The sequence below is a fragment of the Tachyglossus aculeatus genome, chromosome 11, assembly GCF_015852505.1.
Source record: "Tachyglossus aculeatus isolate mTacAcu1 chromosome 11, mTacAcu1.pri, whole genome shotgun sequence".
Taxonomy (NCBI): domain Eukaryota; kingdom Metazoa; phylum Chordata; class Mammalia; order Monotremata; family Tachyglossidae; genus Tachyglossus; species Tachyglossus aculeatus.
Window position 1 is genome coordinate 44,717,282 of NC_052076.1, and position 21,532 is coordinate 44,738,813.

General features: G+C 43.1%; 1 protein-coding gene across 1 annotated transcript; it reads left to right on the forward strand.

The window, feature by feature from the left end:
• Positions 1-3,927: 3,927 nt before the first annotated feature.
• Positions 3,928-20,225, forward strand: MAP1LC3B (microtubule associated protein 1 light chain 3 beta). The gene is made up of 4 exons (XM_038753835.1): positions 3,928-4,063; positions 10,593-10,648; positions 17,390-17,496; positions 18,438-20,225. Exons 1-4 carry the CDS (start codon positions 4,024-4,026, stop codon positions 18,610-18,612), a joined length of 378 nt encoding a protein of 125 aa, XP_038609763.1. The 5' UTR covers positions 3,928-4,023; the 3' UTR covers positions 18,613-20,225.
• Positions 20,226-21,532: the final 1,307 nt, after the last annotated feature.

Consider the following 21,532-nt stretch of genomic DNA (forward strand, 5'->3'; position numbering starts at 1 on the left):
GATTGATTGATTGATTAGAGTGTAAAGTCATTGTGTGCAAGATACGCGTCTCGGTGTTTCTGTTATACTTTCCCAAACGCATTACACTTAGTAGAAATTCAATATATACCACTACTACTATTGACTGCCAGCACGATGTGAGCTCATAACTACCATCCTACCATCTCAAGTGTGATTAGCAGGAAGCTTGAAATTAGTTCCACATCTGATTGGGGTGTTGGCAGCTATTTCAGTTGACGCTGTGGCATGGAAGTCCTCTGCTGCAGGAGCCAAAAGCATAGATAAGTGGCCGCTGAAACTAGGGACAATTCAATTGCTATGCCCATAATTGTTTATTTGCCGTCGACTTACTTATCTACTTGTAATTTTCCTTAATGTTTACCCTCTTGCTTGTGTAACTATTGAATGTTTGTCATGCCATTTCCCCTGTTAGTTTTGTAAGTTACTTCCAGAAGGTGATTGCTTTTTATACTTCTTGTATGTCTGCTAAACCCCCAGAACTGTGCTCTGCGCGCAATTGATTCCTAAATACCGCTAATGACAACCTTCTACACCTTTCTGATGTCATTTCCCCTTTGACCTTCAGAGAGCAGTCCATGTACGGTCTGTGTGACCTTGGGCACGGCACTTAAGTTCTTTGTACCTCAGTTTCTTCATCTGTAAAATGGGGATTCAATATTATGCTAAACCCCCAGAACTGTGCTCTGCACACAATTGATTCCTAAATACCGCTAATGACAACCTTCTACACCTTTCTGATGTCATTTCCCCTTTGACCTTCAGAGAGGAGTCCATGCACGGTCTGTGTGACCTGGGGCACGGCAGTTAACTTCTCTGTACCTCAGTTTCATCATCTGTAAAATGGGGATTCAATATCTGCTGTCCCGCCTACTTAGACCGGGAGTCCTATGTGGGATAGGTATTGTGCCTGACGCGATTATCTTTTATCTCCCTCAGCATCTGGAACAGTTCTTGGCCCGTAGTAAGCTGTTAACAAATGCCACAGTTATTATCCCTGGGACATGTAATTCCAGAAATGCTTGGGCCAATGGTAGTGACTGCTGGCCTTCCGTTTGCCACCTTAGAAAAGCAGTATTCTCGTTCCTACCCCGTGGTTTTAATTCCCCATTGTCCAAAATGGGCCCCGGTGCCACCCTAAAGTGATCCCGAGCCTTTTAGAGCCGGATGATCTTTATTCCGAGTTCCTGGACCTTTTTATCCTATCACATAATTCATTCATTCATTAGTTCAATCGTATTTATTGAGTGCTTACTGTGTGCGGAGCACTGTACTAAGCGCTTGGGAAGTCCAAGTCGGCAACATCTAGAGACTACCCAACAACGGCTCCGCCACATGTCTGCTGTGTGACCTTGGGCATGTCACTTAACTTCTCTGAGCCTCAGTTACCTCATCTGTAAAATGGGGATTAGGACTGTGAGCCCCACGTGGGACAAACTGATCACCTTGTATTTCCCCAGCGCTTAGAACAGTGCTTTGCACATAGTAAGTTTTTAACAAATGCCATTATTATTATTATTGTTATTATTATTATAATGGCCTCAGCCGGGTCTTTCGTCGAAATCAGCCTCTCCAGACCCGTCTCCTCAGGGATTGAAAAGGTTCTGGTGAGCTCAGCATCCTTGCTAGATTTATTGGAATCATGTGGTGGAGGCGGATGTGATAAATGTCACCTCGTCCCCCCTCCATCCCCCCACCTTACCTCCTTCCCTTCCCCACAGCATCTGTATATATGTATATATGTTTGTACATATTTATTACTCTATTTATTTATTTATTTATTTTACTTGTACATATCTATTCTATTTATTTTATTTTGTCAGTATGTTTGCTTTCGTTCTCTGTCTCCCTCTTTTAGACTGTGAGCCCGCTGTTGGGTAGGGACTGTCTCTATATGTTGCCCACTTGTACTTCCCAAGCGCTTAGTACAGTGCTCTGCACACAGTAAGCGCTAAATAAATCCCCCTCTTCCCCCCTCCATCCCATCTTACCTCCTTCCCTTCCCCACAGCACCTGTATATATGTATATATGTTTGTACATATTTATTACTCTATTTATTTTACTTGTACATATCTATTCTATTAATTTTATTTCATTAGTATGTTTGGTTTTGTTCTCTGTCTCCCCCTTTTAGACTGTGAGCCCGCTGTTGGGTAGGGACTGTCTCTGTATGTTGCCAACTTGTACTTCCCCAGCGCTTAGTACAGTGCTCCGCATACGGTAAGTGCTCAATACGATTGATTGATTTTGTTCTCTGTCTCCCCCTTTTAGACTGTAAGCCCCCTGTTGGGTAGGGACTGTCTCTGTATGTTGCCAACTTGTACTTCCCAAGCGCTTAGTACAGTGCTCTGCACACAGTAAGCGCTCAATAAATGATTGATTGACTTTGTTCTCTGTCTCCCCCTTTTAGACTGTGAGCCCACTGTGGGGTAGGGACTGTCTCTATATGTTGCCAACTTGTCCTTCCCAAGCGCTTAGTACAGTACTCCGCACACAGTAAGCGCTCAATAAATACGATTGATTTTGTTCTCTGTCTCCCCCTTTTAGACTGTGAGCCCGCTGTTGGGTAGGGACTGTCTCTGTATGTTGCCAACTTGTACTTCCCCAGCGCTTAGTACAGTGCTCCGCATACGGTAAGTGCTCAATACGATTGATTGATTTTGTTCTCTGTCTCCCCCTTTTAGACTGTAAGCCCACTGTGGGGTAGGGACTGTCTCTATATGTTGCCAACTTGTCCTTCCCAAGCGCTTAGTACAGTACTCCGCACACAGTAAGCGCTCAATAAATACGATTGATTTTGTTCTCTGTCTCCCCCTTTTAGACTGTGAGCCCGCTGTTGGGTAGGGACTGTCTCTGTATGTTGCCAACTTGTACTTCCCCAGCGCTTAGTACAGTGCTCCGCATACGGTAAGTGCTCAATACGATTGATTGATTTTGTTCTCCGTCTCCCCCTTTTAGACTGTGAGCCCCCTGTTGGGTAGGGACTGTCTCTGTATGTTGCCTTAACTTGTACTTCCCAAGCGCTTAGTACAGTGCTCCGCACACAATAAGTGCTCAATAAATACGATTGATTGATTGATTTTGTTCTCCATCTCCCCCTTGTAGACTGTGAGCCCCCTGTTGGGTAGGGACTGTCTCTATTTGTTGCCAACTTGTACTTCCCAAGTGCTTAGTACAGTGCTCCGCACACAGTAAGCGCTCAATAAATACGATTGATTGATTGATTTTGTTCTCTGCCTCCCCCTTTTAGACTGTAAGCCCCCTGTTGGGTAGGGACTGTCTCCATATGTTGCCAACTTGTACTTCCCAAGCGCTTAGTACAGTGCTCCGCACCCAGTAAGCGCTCAATAAATACGATGGATTGATTGATTGATTTTGTTGTCTGTCTCCCCCTTTTAGACTGTGAGCCCCCTGTTGGGTAGGGACCGTCTCTATACGTTGCCTTAACTTGTACTTCCCAAGCGCTTAGTCCAGTGCTCCGCACACAGTAAGTGCTCAATACGATTGATTGATTGATTGATTGTTGTCTGACAGACAGGCAGGCTCTCACATTACCCCAGGGCGGGGATATTAGAACAGTGCTTGGCAAATACCATCGGTGGTGTTTATTATTATTATTATTATTATTTATTATTATTATTATTGAGTTGCAGCGCTGCCCTGAAACGTGAAGCCGTGAGGCCGGGAAGATGGCGCCTGGGGACGGCTTCTTCTCGCCTCAGGGGCGCTGAGCTTCCCTCCCCGGCGAGGGCCCGCTCTGCGCGCATGCGCCGCGGCGCCGCCTGCCGGCTTCCGCCACGCTCAACATGGCGGCGGGCGCGGCCTCCTTCGCCGCCCCGCCCCTCTGTGACGTCAGGCGCGTCACGTGACCCGGCTGCGGGGCTTGGGGCGGGGGGTCGGGGGTTGAGGAGAAGGGAAACGGCCGTCGCAGGAGACGGAGCTCCAGACCAACCGTCGTCGTCGTCGCCGCCGCCCCGGAGTCCCCTCCAATCGTTCTCCCCGCCATGCCGTCCGAAAAGTCCTTCAAGCAACGCCGGACGTTTGGTGGGTGTGCGCCGCCGCCGCCGACAAGGGGAGCCCGGACCGTCCGTCGGTCGGTCGGTCGGCCGGTCGGCCGGTCGGTCGGCCCGCCCGGGGCGTCGACTAGGCCGGGGGAGGGGCGGGACGGGTCGGGGAGAGAGAGAGAGAGAGAGAGAGAGAGAGAGAGGTGTGTGGTATGTGTCTATATGTGTGGTATGTTTGTGTGTGGGGGGGTATGTTTGTGTGTGGTGTTTGTGTGTGGTATGTGTTTATGTGGGATTTATGTGTGGTGTGTGTTGTGTTTGTGTGAGGTTTCTGTGTGGTATGTGTGTGTTGTATTTGTGTGTGGTGTTTGTGTGGGGTTTGTGTGTGGGTTTTGTGTGTGGTATGTGTTTATGTGGGGTTTGTGTGGGGTATGTGTTTGTGTGGGGTCTGTGTGTAGGGTTTATGTGTGGTATGTGTTTGTGTGGAGTTTATGTGTGATATGTGTTTGTGTGTGGTATGTGTTTGTGTGTGGGGCTTGTGTGGGGTTTGTGTATGGTATGTGTTTGTGTGTGGGACTTGGGGTTTGTGTGTGGGGCTTGTGTGGGTTTTGTGTGTGATATGTGTTTGTGTGTGGTATGTGTGTATGGTGTCTGTGTGGTATGTGTGTGTTTGTGAGGTGTGTGTGGTGTCTGTGTGTATGGTGTCTGTGTGGTATGTGTGTGTTTGTGAGGCGTCTGTGGTGTCTGTGTGTATGGTGTCTGTGTGGTATGTGTGTGTTTGTGAGGTGTATGTGGTGTCTGTGTGTATGGTGTCTGTGTGGTATGTGTGTGTTTGTGAGGCGTCTGTGGTGTATGTGTGTGTGTTTGTGAGGTGTCTGTGGTGTATGTGTGTTTGTGAGGTCTGTGGTGTATGTGTGTTTGTGAGGTGTCTGGTGTATGTGTGTATTTGTGAGGTGTGTGTGGTGTATGTGTGTGTTTGTGAGGTGTGTGTGGTGTCTGTGTGTGTTTGTGAGGTGTGTGTGGTGTCTGTGTGTGTTTGTGAGGTGTGTGTGGTGTCTGTGTGTGTTTGTGAGGTGTGTGTGGTGTCTGTGTGTGTTTGTGAGGTGTGTGTGGTGTCTGTGTGTGTTTGTGAGGTGTGTGTGGTGTATGTGTGTAGGGTGTTTGTGAGAGAAGCGGGGAAGGGTCCTGCCTTGGGTGATCCGGCCTGGGCGGAAGCCCTCTCCCAACTGCCCCCCTCCCCTCCCCTCACCTTGTTTATTCCTTCCTTTATTTATTATTTATTCCTGTTCACCTCCGTCTCCCCCTCGAGCTTCCGGGCTCGCGGTGGCCAGGGTCTGTGTCTGAGCCGCCCCCGGTCCTTTCCCAAGCGCTTAATGCGGGGCTTTCCGCGCTCAGTAAGGCCGATGTGATGAGGCTTGAGGCGGGTGGAGGCAGGGAGGCCGGCCCTCACCGAGGCCCCGAGGCCCGCCGACAGTCTCCTCAGGGGCGGCCCAGGATTAGAACAGTGCTTCGCACGTAGTGAGCGCTTAACAAATGCCATAATAATAATAATAATAATAATAATAATAATTATTATTATTATTATTATTATTATGGGCAGCCTGCCCAAGCCCCCGGCGGGAGTGGGCCCATCTCCCCCTTGGGGGGCGACGGGCGGCCGGATTCGCGGTGCACGTTGACGAGAAGGGGCTTCCCTCAGGGAGGGTTGGAGGGAAAGCCGTTTTTATCACCCGGATGGCCACATTACCAGGCGAAGGGCCCCTTTCCATAATAATAATAATAAAATCATTATTCCGGTATTGGTTAAGCAGCTTGGTTTAACGGAAAGAGCCCGGGCCTGGGAGGTCAGAGGACGTGGGCTCTAATCTCGGCCCCACCGCTCGTCTGCTGCGTGACCTTGGACAAGCCACTTCTCTGTGCCTCAGTCACCGCATTTGGAAAATGGGGATGAAGACCGTGAGTCCCGCGTGGGGCAACCTGATTGCCCTGTATCTATCTACCCCAGCGCTTAGAAATAGCGTTTGACTCAAGTGCTTAATAAGTACCATTATTATTATTATTAAGCACTTGCTCTGTGCTAGACACTGTACTAAGCTCCGGGGTGGATACAAGCAGATCAGACTGGGCACAGTCCCTGTCCCACGTGGGGCTCAGTCTCAATCCTCCTTTTCCAGAGGAGGGAACCGAGGCCCAGAGAAGTGAAGTGACTTGCCCAGCAGCACAAAGCAGACCAGTGGCGGAGCCTAGATTTCTGTGAATAGGCGGCATACCCCCAGGCACATTTGGGTTGTAGCTATTTTTTTTCCTTGTACTGTCTTCTGAGAAGGAAATCAGAGAAGAGGGGGTGCTGAGAAAACTCAGACTGTTGGCTTGTCGACCCACTGAGCCGGGTTTACCCAGTCAGAGAAGGACTTCATTTGGGGCCTGAGAGAATTGACAAAATCAAAGGGTCGGTGGGGTAGGGCTTAGGATGATGATGAGGAATGATTCTCTAAGACGACAGAGGCACACATGGGCAGGCCCCGGAGTCCCGGTGGAAAGTGAAATGCTCAAAATTTTGGTTTTTCAAGAAGAACCAAGGGCGTGCTGAATCATGACCCCGCCTGCCATCTTTTGGCCAACTGGGATGGGTGCCTGCTGCAGGCGATCTATGCTTACCTTCATCCCTCTCTCCAGCCTGGCTTATTTTGTTTTCCCAAAACTGGAGTCCAGTTTAAAGGGAAATGCTGAGTTTCCAGGAGAGATTATTTTGAGGAAGCACAGCCATCAGCACGAGGCTTGGACTCGTGCATGCCAAACTTCTGACACGTCCATGTTGTGCTGGTGATGCCAGGGATACTGTTGAATCATCTTCAGGTAGTGTTGCTCCTTTTGCTGATCAGTCATGTGTCTCTTTATCCAGACAAAGTGGAAGGAATCTCCTAAAAATGTCTGCACTGTAATTGTAAGAAGTAAAAATAGTGTGACATGGGAGATTGGGAAAACTCACTCCCGTGACTCGCAGTCACAGAATATCCCATTTTAGGATATTCTGATGGGTCATTGTTAGCCAGAGAGTTTAGTGTACACAGGAAATAATTATCATTACAACAGGAGGACCTGTTTTCTCTTTGGGCCTTAAATCAAGCTCCTATTTTTAACCCTCCTAAGAAGGCAAATTGCCTTATGTCATCTATGCTGGTTTCCCTACAGTCTTGACTGGAACAAGAAACCCAGCTTCATTTCATTGGCACTCAATTGAAAATGAAAGTAAAGGTCATGATCACAGTGTTTACACTTCCCGTATACAGTAGACAAATGAAAAAAGAGTGGTACTTGTAGGATAGCTTGTTTATGCAGGAGCTGAATAGCAGACTTCGTGTATTAAGTGCTGTTTATAACTACTCTTAAAATGGCATGTTCTGGTGTGACAGAGAAACATCTCTGAAGTTCTGTAAATGTTCATTTCAGCAGTAAATTAGATTCCTGTGAATTTCATTAGCAACTTTAACAGCGATCCTGCTTGTCTAATGATGTCTATAGAATTTACAAGAGCCTAGTAAAAGCTCTTCATGGTGATGACACTGGAGATAATCGTGCAAGTTCCATTGTTTTTAAAATTCCAGAATTAATTTCATGTGCCCCATGCCCAAAGGGAGCATTTACCTTCTAACTTAATGGTTATCGGAGTTGAGGAAAAGTGTGGCATTTTGTAAAATTGAAAGTGTATGTTTCCCACATTTGCAAATCTCAGAGATTAGTCAGCAAGGACAGTATGTACCTTTCAGGAATAGTTTTTCAGTTTATCGAAGTTGGGGGGGGAGAGGCGGGGATCTAGCAGTAATAGTTTGTAACACTTCTAAAATACTTTGCTCTTCTGTTTTTGGCTAGAGACTCGAGGCTTCTTTTTGTTTCATGTCACATCTTTACTTGTGTCCTAGCTAATATGGCTGACAGTCTCTTGGCAGAGGAGCCTGTAGATTTACCCTGCCCTTTTAGGAGTGACCCATGATATCACTACTACTTTGCCCCCAAATCTGCTTTCTCCTTCTGCTGTCAGCAACCCTCAGTCACAGGTATTAAATTCAGTTAGGATGGCAGCCAAACAGTTGCCACTGCAACAAATGCTGTCAAATACAGTCTCATTATCAGTAACTCGGGGCTTATTTTGAGTGAGACACATGTTGGTAATCTGTGAAAAACTCATCCAGCTACCATTTTATTTTGTTGCTCCCTTTTACTAAGCTTATGCCTCAGAGTTTTGTCCACATATTCTAAAATGAAAGTTGCATTTGTAAAAACAAATGGTTTACTCTAATAGAAAATTATTTATTTTTTTTAAGTGTCATTCTTTCTTGGTCAGTACTGCAAGATTATTCCCAAGGCTCTTTGCTTCTGGTGACTTCTAGTTTTTTCTGATAGCCATCGTGCTGAAAGATATCAAATATCACTTAATGGAAACTGCTTTTTCCCTTGCCCTGATGTTACTTTTTTGAATCCCAAGGTGGACAGTTTTGTTGAGATTTGTAGTTTTCAGATTCAGAGTAAATTCAGGCAACTGATTTCTTGATTAGAACAAGGTTTTATACACTAAGAAATCTGGCTGCTGTTTGCACTAAGAGCAATCTGGCTTTTTGATGCAGTTCTTTTTCTTAAGTGGTTGGGCTTAATGCAGATGTGATATTTATAGGATGAATTATTAATCATGAATGGAAACTATTCCTTCAAATTCTGTTTACTTGTCCAGATTTTGTCAACTACACCAAATTTCAGGTGTAAAATTATTCAGATTGGCAGGAAAAAATTCAATTTAGTTTAAAAAAGAGTTGAATGGAGTAAGGGACAGCCCATTAAGAATTTCTGCACACCAAATGATATTTGAACACTGTTCCATCTACAAAATTCTAATTGGGTGTGGCCATATCAATCAGGGCAATGCTTCCCTTCACCACTCCATGAGGTCCTTCAGTCCTCCGCTGCTGCTCATGTCACTAAGGTGAATAGATTACAAGAACCATCCATACTAGACATCGAGCTGTTATATTAACTGAGATTTCTCCAAATGAACAAAGGGAAAACACTATATTTCTTTTAGATTTTCTTAAAACAAACTCTGCCCTGTAAGGTTGTATGTATCTGGGAGGCTGCTGATTTCTGTAGGAACTTCTGGACAAAGTGCTGATCAGATAGATGATGGAGGCCCTAATTCTTTAATTAAATCATATTTATTGAGCGCTCTGTGCAGAGCACTGGACTAAGAGCTCGCCTTGATGTCACCCGTCTCGCCGCTGACTCTTGGCCCACGTCCTGCCTCTGGCCTGGAACGCCCTCCATCTTCAAATCTTCTGGACAATTACTCTCCTCACCCTTTAAAACCTTATTGAAGGCACATCTCCTCCAAGAGGCCTTCCCAGACTAAGCCCCACTTTTCCTCATCTCCCACTCCCTTCTGCATCGCCCTGACTTGCTCCTTTTGCTCTCCCCCACACCTTCCCCCAGCCCCACAGCACTTATGTATATATCTGTGATTTTATTTATTTGTATTGATGCCTGTTTTTCCACCTGTAGCCTGTGAGCTAACTGTGGGCAGGGATTGTCACTGTTTATTATTGTATTGTACTTTCCCAAGTGCTTAACAAAGCACTCAGTGCACAGTAAGCACTTAATAAATACAACTGAATGAATGAGAGTACAATACAACAATAATCAGACACATTCCCTGCCCACAATAAGCTTACAGTCTAGATGGAGGGGAGACAGACATTAATAGAAATCAGTAAATTACAGATAGGTATATAAGTGCTGTGGGGCTGAGGGGGGAGCAACAAAGGGAGCAAGTCAGGGTGATACAGAAGGGATTGGGGCAGGGGAGGGCGGCTTAGGGAAGGCCTCCTGGAGGAGATGTGGACAACATTGTCAGATTTGAGGAGGGAGAACGTTCCAGGGCAGAGGCAGAATGTGGGCGAGGAGTTGGTGGTGAGATAGGCAAGATGGAGGCACAGTGAAAGGGTTAGCATTAGAGGAGTGAAATGTGTGGGCTGTAGGAGAGTAGCGAAGTGAGGTAGGAGGGGGCAAGGTGATAGAATGCTTTAAAGCCAGTGGTGAGGAGTTCTTGTTTGATGCTGAGGTGGGTGGGCAGCCACTTAGTGTTTTGAGGAGTGGAGTGACATATCCTGGACGTTTTTTTGTAGAAAAATGATCCAGGCAGCAGGGTGAATTGTGGACTGAAAGTGGGGAGAGGCAGGAGGCTGCGAGGTCAGCAAGGATACTGATCCAGTTCAGCTAATCACTAATCCAGTTCCATGCCTGATTGCTTTAGGAAATCAAGTGAACCATGCTAGGCAGGGGAAGCCCCAAACTCTTGAGGGCTGAGGTGGGGGGTTGGGGTGGGGGGGGTGGGGGGGAATTCACTAGCTTGACAGAATTGCAGCTCTCAAAGTGTAGTATAAAGACCATAGATGCAAGTCAGAAGCAGTTATTACTATACATACAGATTGAATTTGGATTAGAGTATGTGCTTACCTGTGCAGAGCTCAACGGTGTAAAGTGATGATTACCAAGCTCTTTATAATCGTTTCTTTTCCCCACAGAACAAAGAGTAGAAGATGTGCGACTTATTCGAGAGCAGCACCCAACCAAAATACCGGTAGGTAAAGGTTTGAGCCTGTAGGTAGTAACTAATATAACATGAAAAATCACACTTGAAAGTTATCATTCATTTGAGATCTATCAAGAAAGTCTGTTGAGTTACAAGACCTGTCCTTTCTTTGTGCTCTTGGGATTGGAAAACAACCCAAAATCATATTGCAGTCACAAAAATATAATTTCTGGAAAGAGCTGCTTGACATGAATGAACATTTGTGCACAAGGAGTTTCGTAGAACTAGAAGAAATTTATCGTATTCAATGGGGGGTGAACTGGGTGGGGGCGGCGAGGGGGCCGGGAGGAGAAGAGGATGATGTATCAGGGCTCTGATGTTGTGAAATAAACCCGATGCCTTGTAGCAGAAAAGAACACTTGCTTCTGGGACTCTCTAGATCTTGGTTCTCAAATGCAGCCAGTAGATAATATGAATCTGTTAGTTATCCTGCTAAGCTTTTTGTTTTGTGTTTTTCCACCAACAAACGTGGTAAATCATTGTTCAACTTCTTGAGAAGCAGTGTGGCTTAATGGAAAGAGCACAGGCTTGGGAGTCAGGTCATGGGTTCTCCCCCTTCTAGACTGTGAGCCCACTGTTAGGTAGGGACCGTCTCTATATGTTGCCAACTTGGACTTTCCAAGCGCTTAGTACAGTGCCCTGCACACAGTAAGCACTCAAATACGATTGAATGAATGAATGGGTTCTAATTCTGGTTCTGCCGCTTGTCAGCTGTGTGACCTTGGACAAGTCACTTAACTTCTCTGGGCCTCAGTTACCTTATCTGTAAAATGGGGATGAAGACTGTGAGCCCCATGTGGGTCAACCTGATTACCTTGTACCTACCCCAGCGCTTAGAACAGTGCTTGGCACATAGTAAGCACTTAACAAGTACCAACATTATTATTATTTGTCTCACTCATTTCTTTTTGGTGTGACTTCATCACAAAATATGGGGTGATTGGAAATATCAGTCTGTAAGCTGTTATCACAAGGACACTGAATGTATCTGTTCAGGATTGTTTGCCTTCTGTAGTGGGAAATTTACACTCCATTGAAGTAGTGAGGCATTTCCTTTCTTTGAATTATTAGCCTTCTTGAGATGTGTGTATCTTCTCTTAATCATTTTCCCTAATTGCTGTCTTTAAAAAACTGCTGGGTGGAGTGTTGGGGTTTTAGGAGGGATTGGTATGAGCCTGTATATTTTTTGCAAAGAAATGTAGAATTATTTGCATGAGAATATTCTGTGACTTAACGAAAGGTGTTTGTCTTTTGAAAACACTCCTCACTGACTTAACAAAGGGGAATTTTCCAAAATACTGGATAGTGGTTGCTTTCTGATGTACCTCCAAAGTATACATGTCTTCATGATAGTGATAATAATTGTGGTATTAGCACTTGCTATATGCCAAACGCTGTACTAAATGCTGGGGTAGATGTGAGAATTTGGTCCCACGTGGGGCTCACAATCTGAGGAGGGAGAACAGGAATTGAATTACCATTTTACAGATGAGGGAACTGAGGCACAGTGAAGTGATTTGCCCAAGGTCACCCAGGAGTTAAGTGGTGGAGCCAGGATTAGACTCAGATCCTCTTAACTCCTGTTCCTGCACTCTTTCAACAAGGCCACGCCTCTTCAAATTAAGTGTCACTCCATACTGGGCTTTTTTTTGTTGCTATTTTAACAGTTCTGTCAGTTTTTATGTGCTAGGCAACACCAGGGAGAGAGTAGAAAACAAAAGACCACACTCGGTATTTTGCATGTCATATTGGTTGCTACAGCTTAGGAAAAACACAACTGAGCTAGAGAAACTAGAGTCAGAAAAGAGCAGCAGCAATTATGGCAGAATGGAGCAGCTTCCATCTAAAAAAAAATTAGGCCTGACTTTGGAGAATGACTGCTGAGAGGGGACATAATTTGAAGTCTGAAATCATTAAGGAAAAGGTAAACACCAAATTATTGTTGCCCAAATCCTTTAACATCAGGACACAGGGAGACTACTGGTGCTTGAAGGAAACATTTCACACAGTTGGTGAGTAAGCATATGGAGTTATTTGCTGAGAAATTTTCTAGACAGGAAGCATCAGTGGGTGTGGATAAATTCAAGGGCAAAAATATTAGGGATACGTAGGTAAGCCCTATCCTAGTTGTTGCCCTCCTTGGAATATCTGCAGTTGCTCCTCCAAGTAGACTCCTGCTACTGTCGGAGCCGTCATAACACTGAGCTGGAATGTCCAGTGGTTTGAGGTAACTTTTTTATGTTCTACGTTATCTCATACTTAAAACCACAAATCAGCTCAATTTTTAAAAGATGTGGTCACAAAAATGCCAGCAATAATGGCCATGGCAAAAGATTGGGGAATTGTGTTCAATAACTAGGCTACCAACAAAAGGAAATGGCTTTGAGTGGAATCTTTGTTGGTAGAATGTAATCAGGGGTTAGAGTGGCCCAAGATATCCTGATCTATTCTTTCTATTTACATTTTACTCCCCTAAGGGAATTACAGATTTTTTTGTTCTTATTTCATGGGCTTGTTGTGGGCAGGGATGTTATATGTATATATTGTCCTATCCCAAGCTCTAAGTACAGTGCTTTGCACACAGTAAGCACTGCAATAAATATGATGATGATTATTATTATGGAGCTTCAGCATTGTATTGTTATTCTGGGTGGGTTGAAGGGCCATCATTACTTTATGGCTAACCATTTGCCCAGCAGAGGTTCCACCTCTTTTAATACAGGGACATATGTCCTTGTATCCATACTCATTCCCTAGAGGCTTCTAAAACTTGCACAAAGATGAGCACTTTTGGGCTAGGCAAATCATGACCCAGGTTCAAATTTTTAAGTTCACACCTCCTCTTCAAACTGATTTTGAATGTTTTCTGAATGCTTCTCTCCCATTTTCTTTCCATACTGATTACCCTCCAGTTTCCCAAGTGCCATTCTTTTTCACTGGGGTAGGCTCTAGGAACAGAGGCATTACGGGTGGTGGGGTTGGCGGTCTGATGGATTTAAAAAACAATTTGCTGGCCTCCTAAAGGGGGTGGATGAAGGAGTCAAACTTCTTAGAAAGTGTATCATTTCTTCTTTAATGTCGTACTTTCATTTTGACCAAAACTGCATGCACACTTACAGTTTCTTCTGCAATAGTACTTATTTCTATCTGGACAGATATCTGTGTGGAGAAGAATGTTCCCTGAATTCTTAACAGTGGTCTGGCCAAAATGCATAATGAAAGCACACATTCTAGCGGAATGGACTATTACATTCCTTATGCAGCTCAGTGTTAAAGAAATTAAATCTTAGTTCTTGTAATGCCTGAGATTCACCACCTTAAAAGAAAATGAAGTGCCAAGAATGTTATTCTGCATCCTAACTCGGGGGTTAATAATAATGGCACTTATTAATTGCTTATTATGTACTAAAGTCGGAAAGTGTCAGTCTGACATGAGGCTTACAGTTGAAGAAGGAGGCAGAGCAGGTTACCTTATCCTCATACAGATGAGGGAACTGAGGCCCAGAATGGTTACTTTCCAATAGGCCATACCACCTTTTGAATTGCACATTTCAGGATTATGTACTTTGAGTCATTTATGAACACCGAGTCTCAGTCAATTAATCAGTGGCCTTCATCGAGGACAGAGGGGTTTGTTCCTTCAGTAAATGATAAAATCAAAGCCTCTCCATCTTCACTCAACTAAAAACACTACCTGAGGTCTTTTGAGCAGACAGGGCACAATGGCCTAGAGGAAAGAGCATAGGACTGGCAGATAACTGAGGTTCAGGCCCAGCTCTGCCACTGGCCTGTGTATGACCTTGGGTAAGTCACTTAACTGGTTACATCAGGCTTCAGTTCCTCTTCAGGAACAGGGGAATAGATACTAGTTTTCCCTTTAGGAGATTGTGAGCCATGTCAGCTAATTATAATAATGTTGGCATTTGTTAAGCGCTTACTATGTGCAAAGCACTGTTCTAAGCGCTTGGGGGGATACAAAGTGATCAGGTTGTCCCACGTGGGGCTCACAGTCTTAATCCCCATTTTACAGATGAGGTAACTGAGGCTCAGAGAAGTTAAGTGACTTGCCCAAGGTCACACAGCAGACATGTGGTGGAGTTGGGATTCGAACCCATGACCTCTGACTCCAAAGCCCGTGCTCTTTCCACTGAGCCACACTGCTTCTCTAAAAGCTAGTGCTTGGAACTAACTAAGCACTTATTATCAGTGTTAGAATTATTAGAAAAAGGTATTTGTTGTAATTTTGAGATCCCTAAATATACACTTCAGGAACAAAGGTACAGAAGAACCTTTGAGAGCCACTTTGATCCTGCCATTGTTAACCAATCTGTGGTATTTAGTGTGTGCTTATGTGCAGAGCACTACACAGCAGCATCTTTTTATTTGCCCATTATATGCATTTAAGTTATTCTGACTTATGCACAAAACTCCCATGCTTTTTAAAAAGAAAATCCACTTTTAAAGCTTTATCGGTTATTTTTTTCATTAGAATTTGCAGCCAGTCCTCTTGTGTTTTCCACCTGGTTATTTAGCATTAGTTTTGGATGAAAAGATTTGTTAAAGGGATGTGCAAATTATTTATCTTTTTGGTTGAGATGGACATAGGGAATTGTGACAGGTCTGGGAACTGAGTGGCTGTCCTGCCCTTTCAAGAAGCCATTGTAGCCACACATCCTTTTTGTCATTCTCAGATTTGAAGTCCCTTTTTTCGCTCCTTTAGAGATACCCTACCCCGGACATAACCTGGCTATCTGGGTGAGGCTACCCAACTCTCTGCTCAGTTCGATTTGTCTTAAACAGCTCATTAGCCCCAGAAGCTCAAGGTTTATAAAGTAGCTGCCTCAGCCTATATGATATTCTGCCAAAGGAATCAAAGTGAAAGATGCGTAGATTTTTCTCTCTAGCGGGAGACACAGGGGGAAAAAATGGGAAGCAGCATGGTTGCTAAGCATGGGCCTAAGAAGCTAGAGAACCTGGGTTCTACTTCTGGATCTACCACTTGCCTGCTGTGTAATTTTGGGAAAGTAACTTTTCTATGTTTCAGTTTCCTCAGCTGCAAAATGGGGACTCGATACCTTTCTCCCTCCTCCTTAAACTGCGAGGCCCTTGTGGGGTAAGGGCCTTATTCGGCCTGATTAATTAGTATCTACCCCAGCACTCAGAACAGTGCTTGACACATAATAAACACCTAACGAATACCATTAAAAAAGATAAATGAGGTCTGATGGAGCTTTGGAGAAAAGTTAGTGGAGCAAAATTTGATGCTGGGGCCCCAATTTTTGGGACAAGCATCTAAGAGAAGCGGCATGGCTTAGTGGTAAGAGCACAGGCTTGGGAGTTGGAGGTCGTGGGTTCTAATCCCTGCTCCCTCACATGTCAGCTGTGTGACTTTGGGCAATCACTTAGCTTCTCTGTGCCTCAGTTCCCTCATCTGTAAAATGGGGATGAAGACTGAGCCCCACGTGGGACAACCTGATGGCCTTGCATCTACCCCAGTGCTTAGAACAGTGCTTGGCACATAGTAAGAGCTTATTATCATTATTATTATTATTATATTATTTGTACATATTTATTATTCTATTTTACTTGTACATATCTATTCTATTTATTTTATTTTGTTAATATGTTTGGTTTTGTTCTCTGTCTCCCCCTTCTAGACTGTGAGCCCACTGTTGGGTAGGGACTGTCTCTATGTTGCCAATTTGTACTTCCCAAGCGCTTAGTACAGTGCTCTGCACATAGTAAGCGCTCAATACGATTGATAAGTGCTTAGCAAATACTAACATTATTAATATTATTATTATTAAACTTGGGAAAAAAAAGGCCATTGGCTGTTACTGTGAAATGAAGATAGGCGATGGGAAAGTATCCCTGAACAAACTCAACCTTGATTCTTAATGTGCTGTTCAAGTTGTAAGGGCTGTCCACTTGCAGCATAGTTCACTGTTGCCAGGTTTCAGTAGCAGTTTAACTTAAGCCTTAAGCACAAAAAACATTTGCATGAGGGAAGCGAGGATTACAATTAACCATGAGGTAGGTTGGTTGGAGACTTTCAGCCTAGCTTTTGCCTTTCCCCAGATTGTCTACTTCAGATCTTCCTAATAAAAGTGAAGAAAAAACATGCAAAAAAAGTCTTAAAAATTTAACTTTAAGCAGAATCCATATTATGTACTGGAGAGTAGAAAGAAAATTGTCCTATTAGGAATTTGTGATGTACATATAAGACATTTTCCAAATATTGGAATTCCTTTGCTATCTATGAAGAGGGTTTTATTTTTGTTCCAAACCAGTAAAGTACAGGAAGAAACTCAAACTCTGCCCTGGTTTCTGATTTTGTGCTCTGGCAGTTTTATAGCTAAAAAAACTGCACAATGGGCAGAGAAGGTCTCTACCAACTCTGTTGTACTCTCCCAAGCGTTAGTACAGTGCTGTGCAGACAAGTGCTTAATAAATAACATTGACACTTATTTGAATGTGAGTTTTCATCTTCTGTGACTGTCTTTTCAAAGATAACTATCACCAGAATTCAATTGAAGATTAATAATATTTTCATTGGAGGTTTACTGGATGTGTATAATTGTCACAAGCTTTCCAAGTAGAGAACATATGCAAACATACATGCATGCCTGTCTATTTTCTACTTTATGCAGTATGTAATTTGGGGCAAAATAAAGAAGTTGATTGGTGGGTTTTACATTTGAAAAACTAATCTATTGCATTTATTTATAGGTGATAATTGAAAGGTACAAGGGTGAAAAGCAGCTTCCTGTGCTGGATAAAACAAAATTCCTTGTACCAGATCACGTCAACATGAGTGAGCTAATCAAAATAATCAGGTATTGTCTCCTTTTTCAAATACTTAAATACAGACTGAATAAGACCTCAAGTCATCTGTTCTCTAATATTAGTTTCTACCTGGAATAGAGTTACTCAATTTAGTGCAAGTATAAAACCTTAAAATGTTTTAATGAATGTTCATTATTCCCACTTGTATGCTTATTACTGTTGGAGGATTACATGTTCTCCTTTAGTCTGAAATTAAGCCTTGACTGAACTAGACTTGGAGAAAAATCAGAGTGCATTCATGTGGTTCTTGCACAGTGGTAGACTTTTTTAGGATTTGGTCTTAAGTTGCCCTGAAAATCACTTCTTGCAACAGATTTTTCTCTTTTAAGGCAACAGAAGTGTGAACTTAAACAGCATAGCATAAGTTTACGTAGTCCATTTATCCAGAATTTTTTGTCACTCATTGTTTTTAAGTTGATTATGATCCTAATTAGCCTTAAGATAGGACATAAAGCTACTGGAAGTTCTTTGTAAAAATAGCGAGAGTGCATTTTTCTTAGCCTGATAGCTAGTTGTGTGAAATTGAAGTGGGGAGGGAGGGAGAGAGAGAGTGAGAGAGTGTATAACTTATGGGATCCATGCAATCACCTTTTTTGTCATTTCTTAGAATTTTAATATCATCTTAATCTTTTTTCTTTCTCATCCACCCACTGTAATCAACTGAGATCTCCTAAGTGGGCTGTGCAGAGCAGAGGAGGGGGAAGGTATAAAGCTTAAGGGGTCTCATTATTTACCAGACCACATGTTGGAGGCCTTAGAAGTAGTTTAGGGCAAAGCAGCTCCTAGCCATAAAGCAGAGACCCTTTTTGTGAGGCTTTCCTATCCTGGCTTCTCTTCATAACCAGCACAATTAGGAGGTGGTATTTTTAACAAGAAAAGTCTTTATTTCCTCTAAACCTTTTCTCCTATCCCTCTTTTTTCTCCTTAATAGAAGGCGCCTGCAGCTGAATGCCAACCAGGCTTTCTTCCTATTGGTGAATGGACACAGCATGGTGAGCGTTTCAACACCAATTTCTGAGGTGTACGAAAGCGAGAAAGATGAAGATGGATTCCTGTATATGGTATATGCCTCTCAGGAGACATTCGGAATGAAACCTTCTGTTTAAAAACTAGTACAATGCTTCTGTTCTAGAATTTTTTTCAAACCCTCCCCCAGGAAAAAGGGATGTTCAACTGAGGTTGATCAGTTCATCTAATCACAGTTCATCAAAATAGTAGTATTGCCACCTAGAGGTTTTAGAAATGTCATTATACAAGCAGAATTCGGCTCCACCTGAAAATATTTAGCATTAAAAAACTGCTTCACCTAGGGTATTTAGTTTTTAAGTTTTAGGGAAACTAGGAATGGAAACATCCCTTGCATTTTAAGTTGCCAATAAAGTGGTTGTTTGAATTCTTTAGTGGGTTTTTTTCTTTGAGGGCAAGGGGATGTTACAAGAACATGCAATTCCATTCATAAGCTAAAGGCATTCAGTATGATATGTAAGTCCTCTTCATGTTCACGATTTGCTTTCCTGTAGAAAGGTTTCACCTCTATGGAGCAAATACCTGGCAAGAGTTTTAAGGTGGTTGGATGTTACGTCTTAAGTCATTTGCCTCAGCGGTTGAGTTAAAGCAGGGCAAATGGGGGTTAAAAAAAATCTAGCTTACCATGGTACCTCTACATAGGTATCAAATTCATAAGTATGATACATACCAAACTACTGTAGTTTTAGGAAGTTAGTATACGTTAAGATATCATGGTTGACTAGTTATTCCTAGAGAAACACCTTGAATTCTTTCTGATTTCAGTACCTCCATATCTGTGGGTTTCAAAAACAAAAATGCCCCCTCCCCAAAATGGGCTGTTGTATCTTACTGTGGGATTGTTCAGGTTTAGAGACTCTAAACACTGGAATCCTGGGTACCACAAGCTGTTGCATTATTTAGAATGATACAAGAGCCGGTGCAACAGTAGGAACTAGTGTCCTAAAACTCTGAAACTCTAAATTTCATTTTGCACTCCCTTTGCACCTTTTGGTTTGATGGTATTTTCATCTGTTAAATGCCAAGTAAACCTTTAACTGCTTCACTTTTATTAGCTTCCTTCTGTCTGTAAGAATACTTCAGCTATCATTGTTAGCCTTTCTAAACTTACTCAAAATTTTCATTCTGTGTGCATGTCAGTTGTGAGGAAGATGCTTTTTACATACATTTAAACTTGAGTTAATATCTTTAACGTGTAGCAAAGAACAAATGACTTATTGATGCTACTTGCATGGGGGGGTCTTTTACTATTCATGGAGTTTTAGAAGATCACTTTCATGTTGCTATAGGCTCAGTTATAGAAGGTCCATTAAGATTTATCCTTGTATATTTAAATGTGTGTGGAATACCTACATCTGTTGGTGGAACATTACTTAATGGAGAAAAGCAATATTACTGCATCTTGGCACTATCAATCAATAAAAAGTTTCAACTTGTCTTTGCCTACTTTAACTTTTGCATTTGCATGCATCTTGGCAATAGTTTCAATAGTTTCTAACTTTTAATAAGTGTGTATTTTTACTGCATTGTAAATTCTTAAATTATCCTGTTCCATTTAGGTTGTATAAGATACTTTCATATTTATGCAAGACTGACACCATTCTTGTAATTACTGTGATCGTTAAGATTCCTGTATAAATTGTTGCTTTTTTTAAATTAATACAGTGCGGATAGGGATGGATTTTTGTCCCAAGCTGGTGTGAGTGGCTCTCTTCTTTCTAGGATTTAACTATACCCATCAACCACAGAAAAGGTCAGCTATTTAATGAAGAAAACTTTCCTCTAGAAACTGTTTTTGGGCACATATCTAGATGGGGCAGAGAGTGGGGCTTGGGTCATGGAGCCAGACTCATACCTTTATCAGTAAGGGCCAGGCTGAAATCCTTAATTTAAAAGTAGCTTCTGGGGCTTTCATAAGCAGCCCTTAAGTAGTATCCTACCCTGTTGCTGTCCTGGATGACTGCAGACAGACTGCTGGAAGGGTCAAAGTGAAGCATAAGATGGGCAGCACTAGTCAGGTTTGAACCATTGGCTTTGATCGTTCCCCTGTTCATTTTATATTGTGAGCCCGTGGCGGGTGGTGAAGGTGGCAGGTTGTTGCTTAATATCCTCGTATCTCTTTCCCAGCTTAGGGCAGTGCTTTGAAAACCATATGTGCTTAAAATTATCACTGCTATTTGGAACAGTGAAATACAGCACCAGAAGTGCAGGGCTTTTAGAGCGGTCAGATTAATTGCAGTGAATTTGGTTTGGGTGGCTCCGGAACTTTGTACCATTTTTTCCATAATCATGAATTACTGCTCAACTAAAGGGAGCAGCCCACTCACTGGCAGTGAGTGCTTACAGAATATAGAGCTCGGGACTAAGCACCTGAACTACAACAGTACAACAATTGTTGTTGAAGTACAACAATTGGAAGACCCAATTCCTCATCTCAAAGAGTGTACAACCTGTCCCGCCTTTCTCAAGACATTCCATTTTAAAACCTCTAACGATCTTGATCAACTACACAGTGCATTTATAACTTAAGCCTGGGGTAAATCTGGAGCAGTGTTAAGCTAAAGAAAGAGGCTATAGGCTATCGACCCTGGGAAACAAAGCTTTGACAAGGCAGTCGGTTTTATAAACACAGGGATTATGCCCTTCATTGTCATGTTAAGGAAAACTTGCATTACAGTACTTGTGCATGTAAAAAATGCATTTTTCTTCCACCGACCTGCCTCTAATTCTTCTCAAGTTACTCCTGTACATCACCATTACTATGAGCATCAATAGTTGGGAATGAGGTATGCTGGTCTCAATCTCAACCCGTCAGGAAGGCCTTAATCCCTTCACATTCCCTTTCCACCAAATTGTACCTGGATACTCTCCTAAGCGCTTAGTACGGTCACACAGTAAGCACAATAATTACCATGGATTGATTAGATGCAAAACAAAATGATCAGTGAACTTAACTGAAGCCATAATGACAACATGCGTAAAGCTGGGAAGAAAAGATCC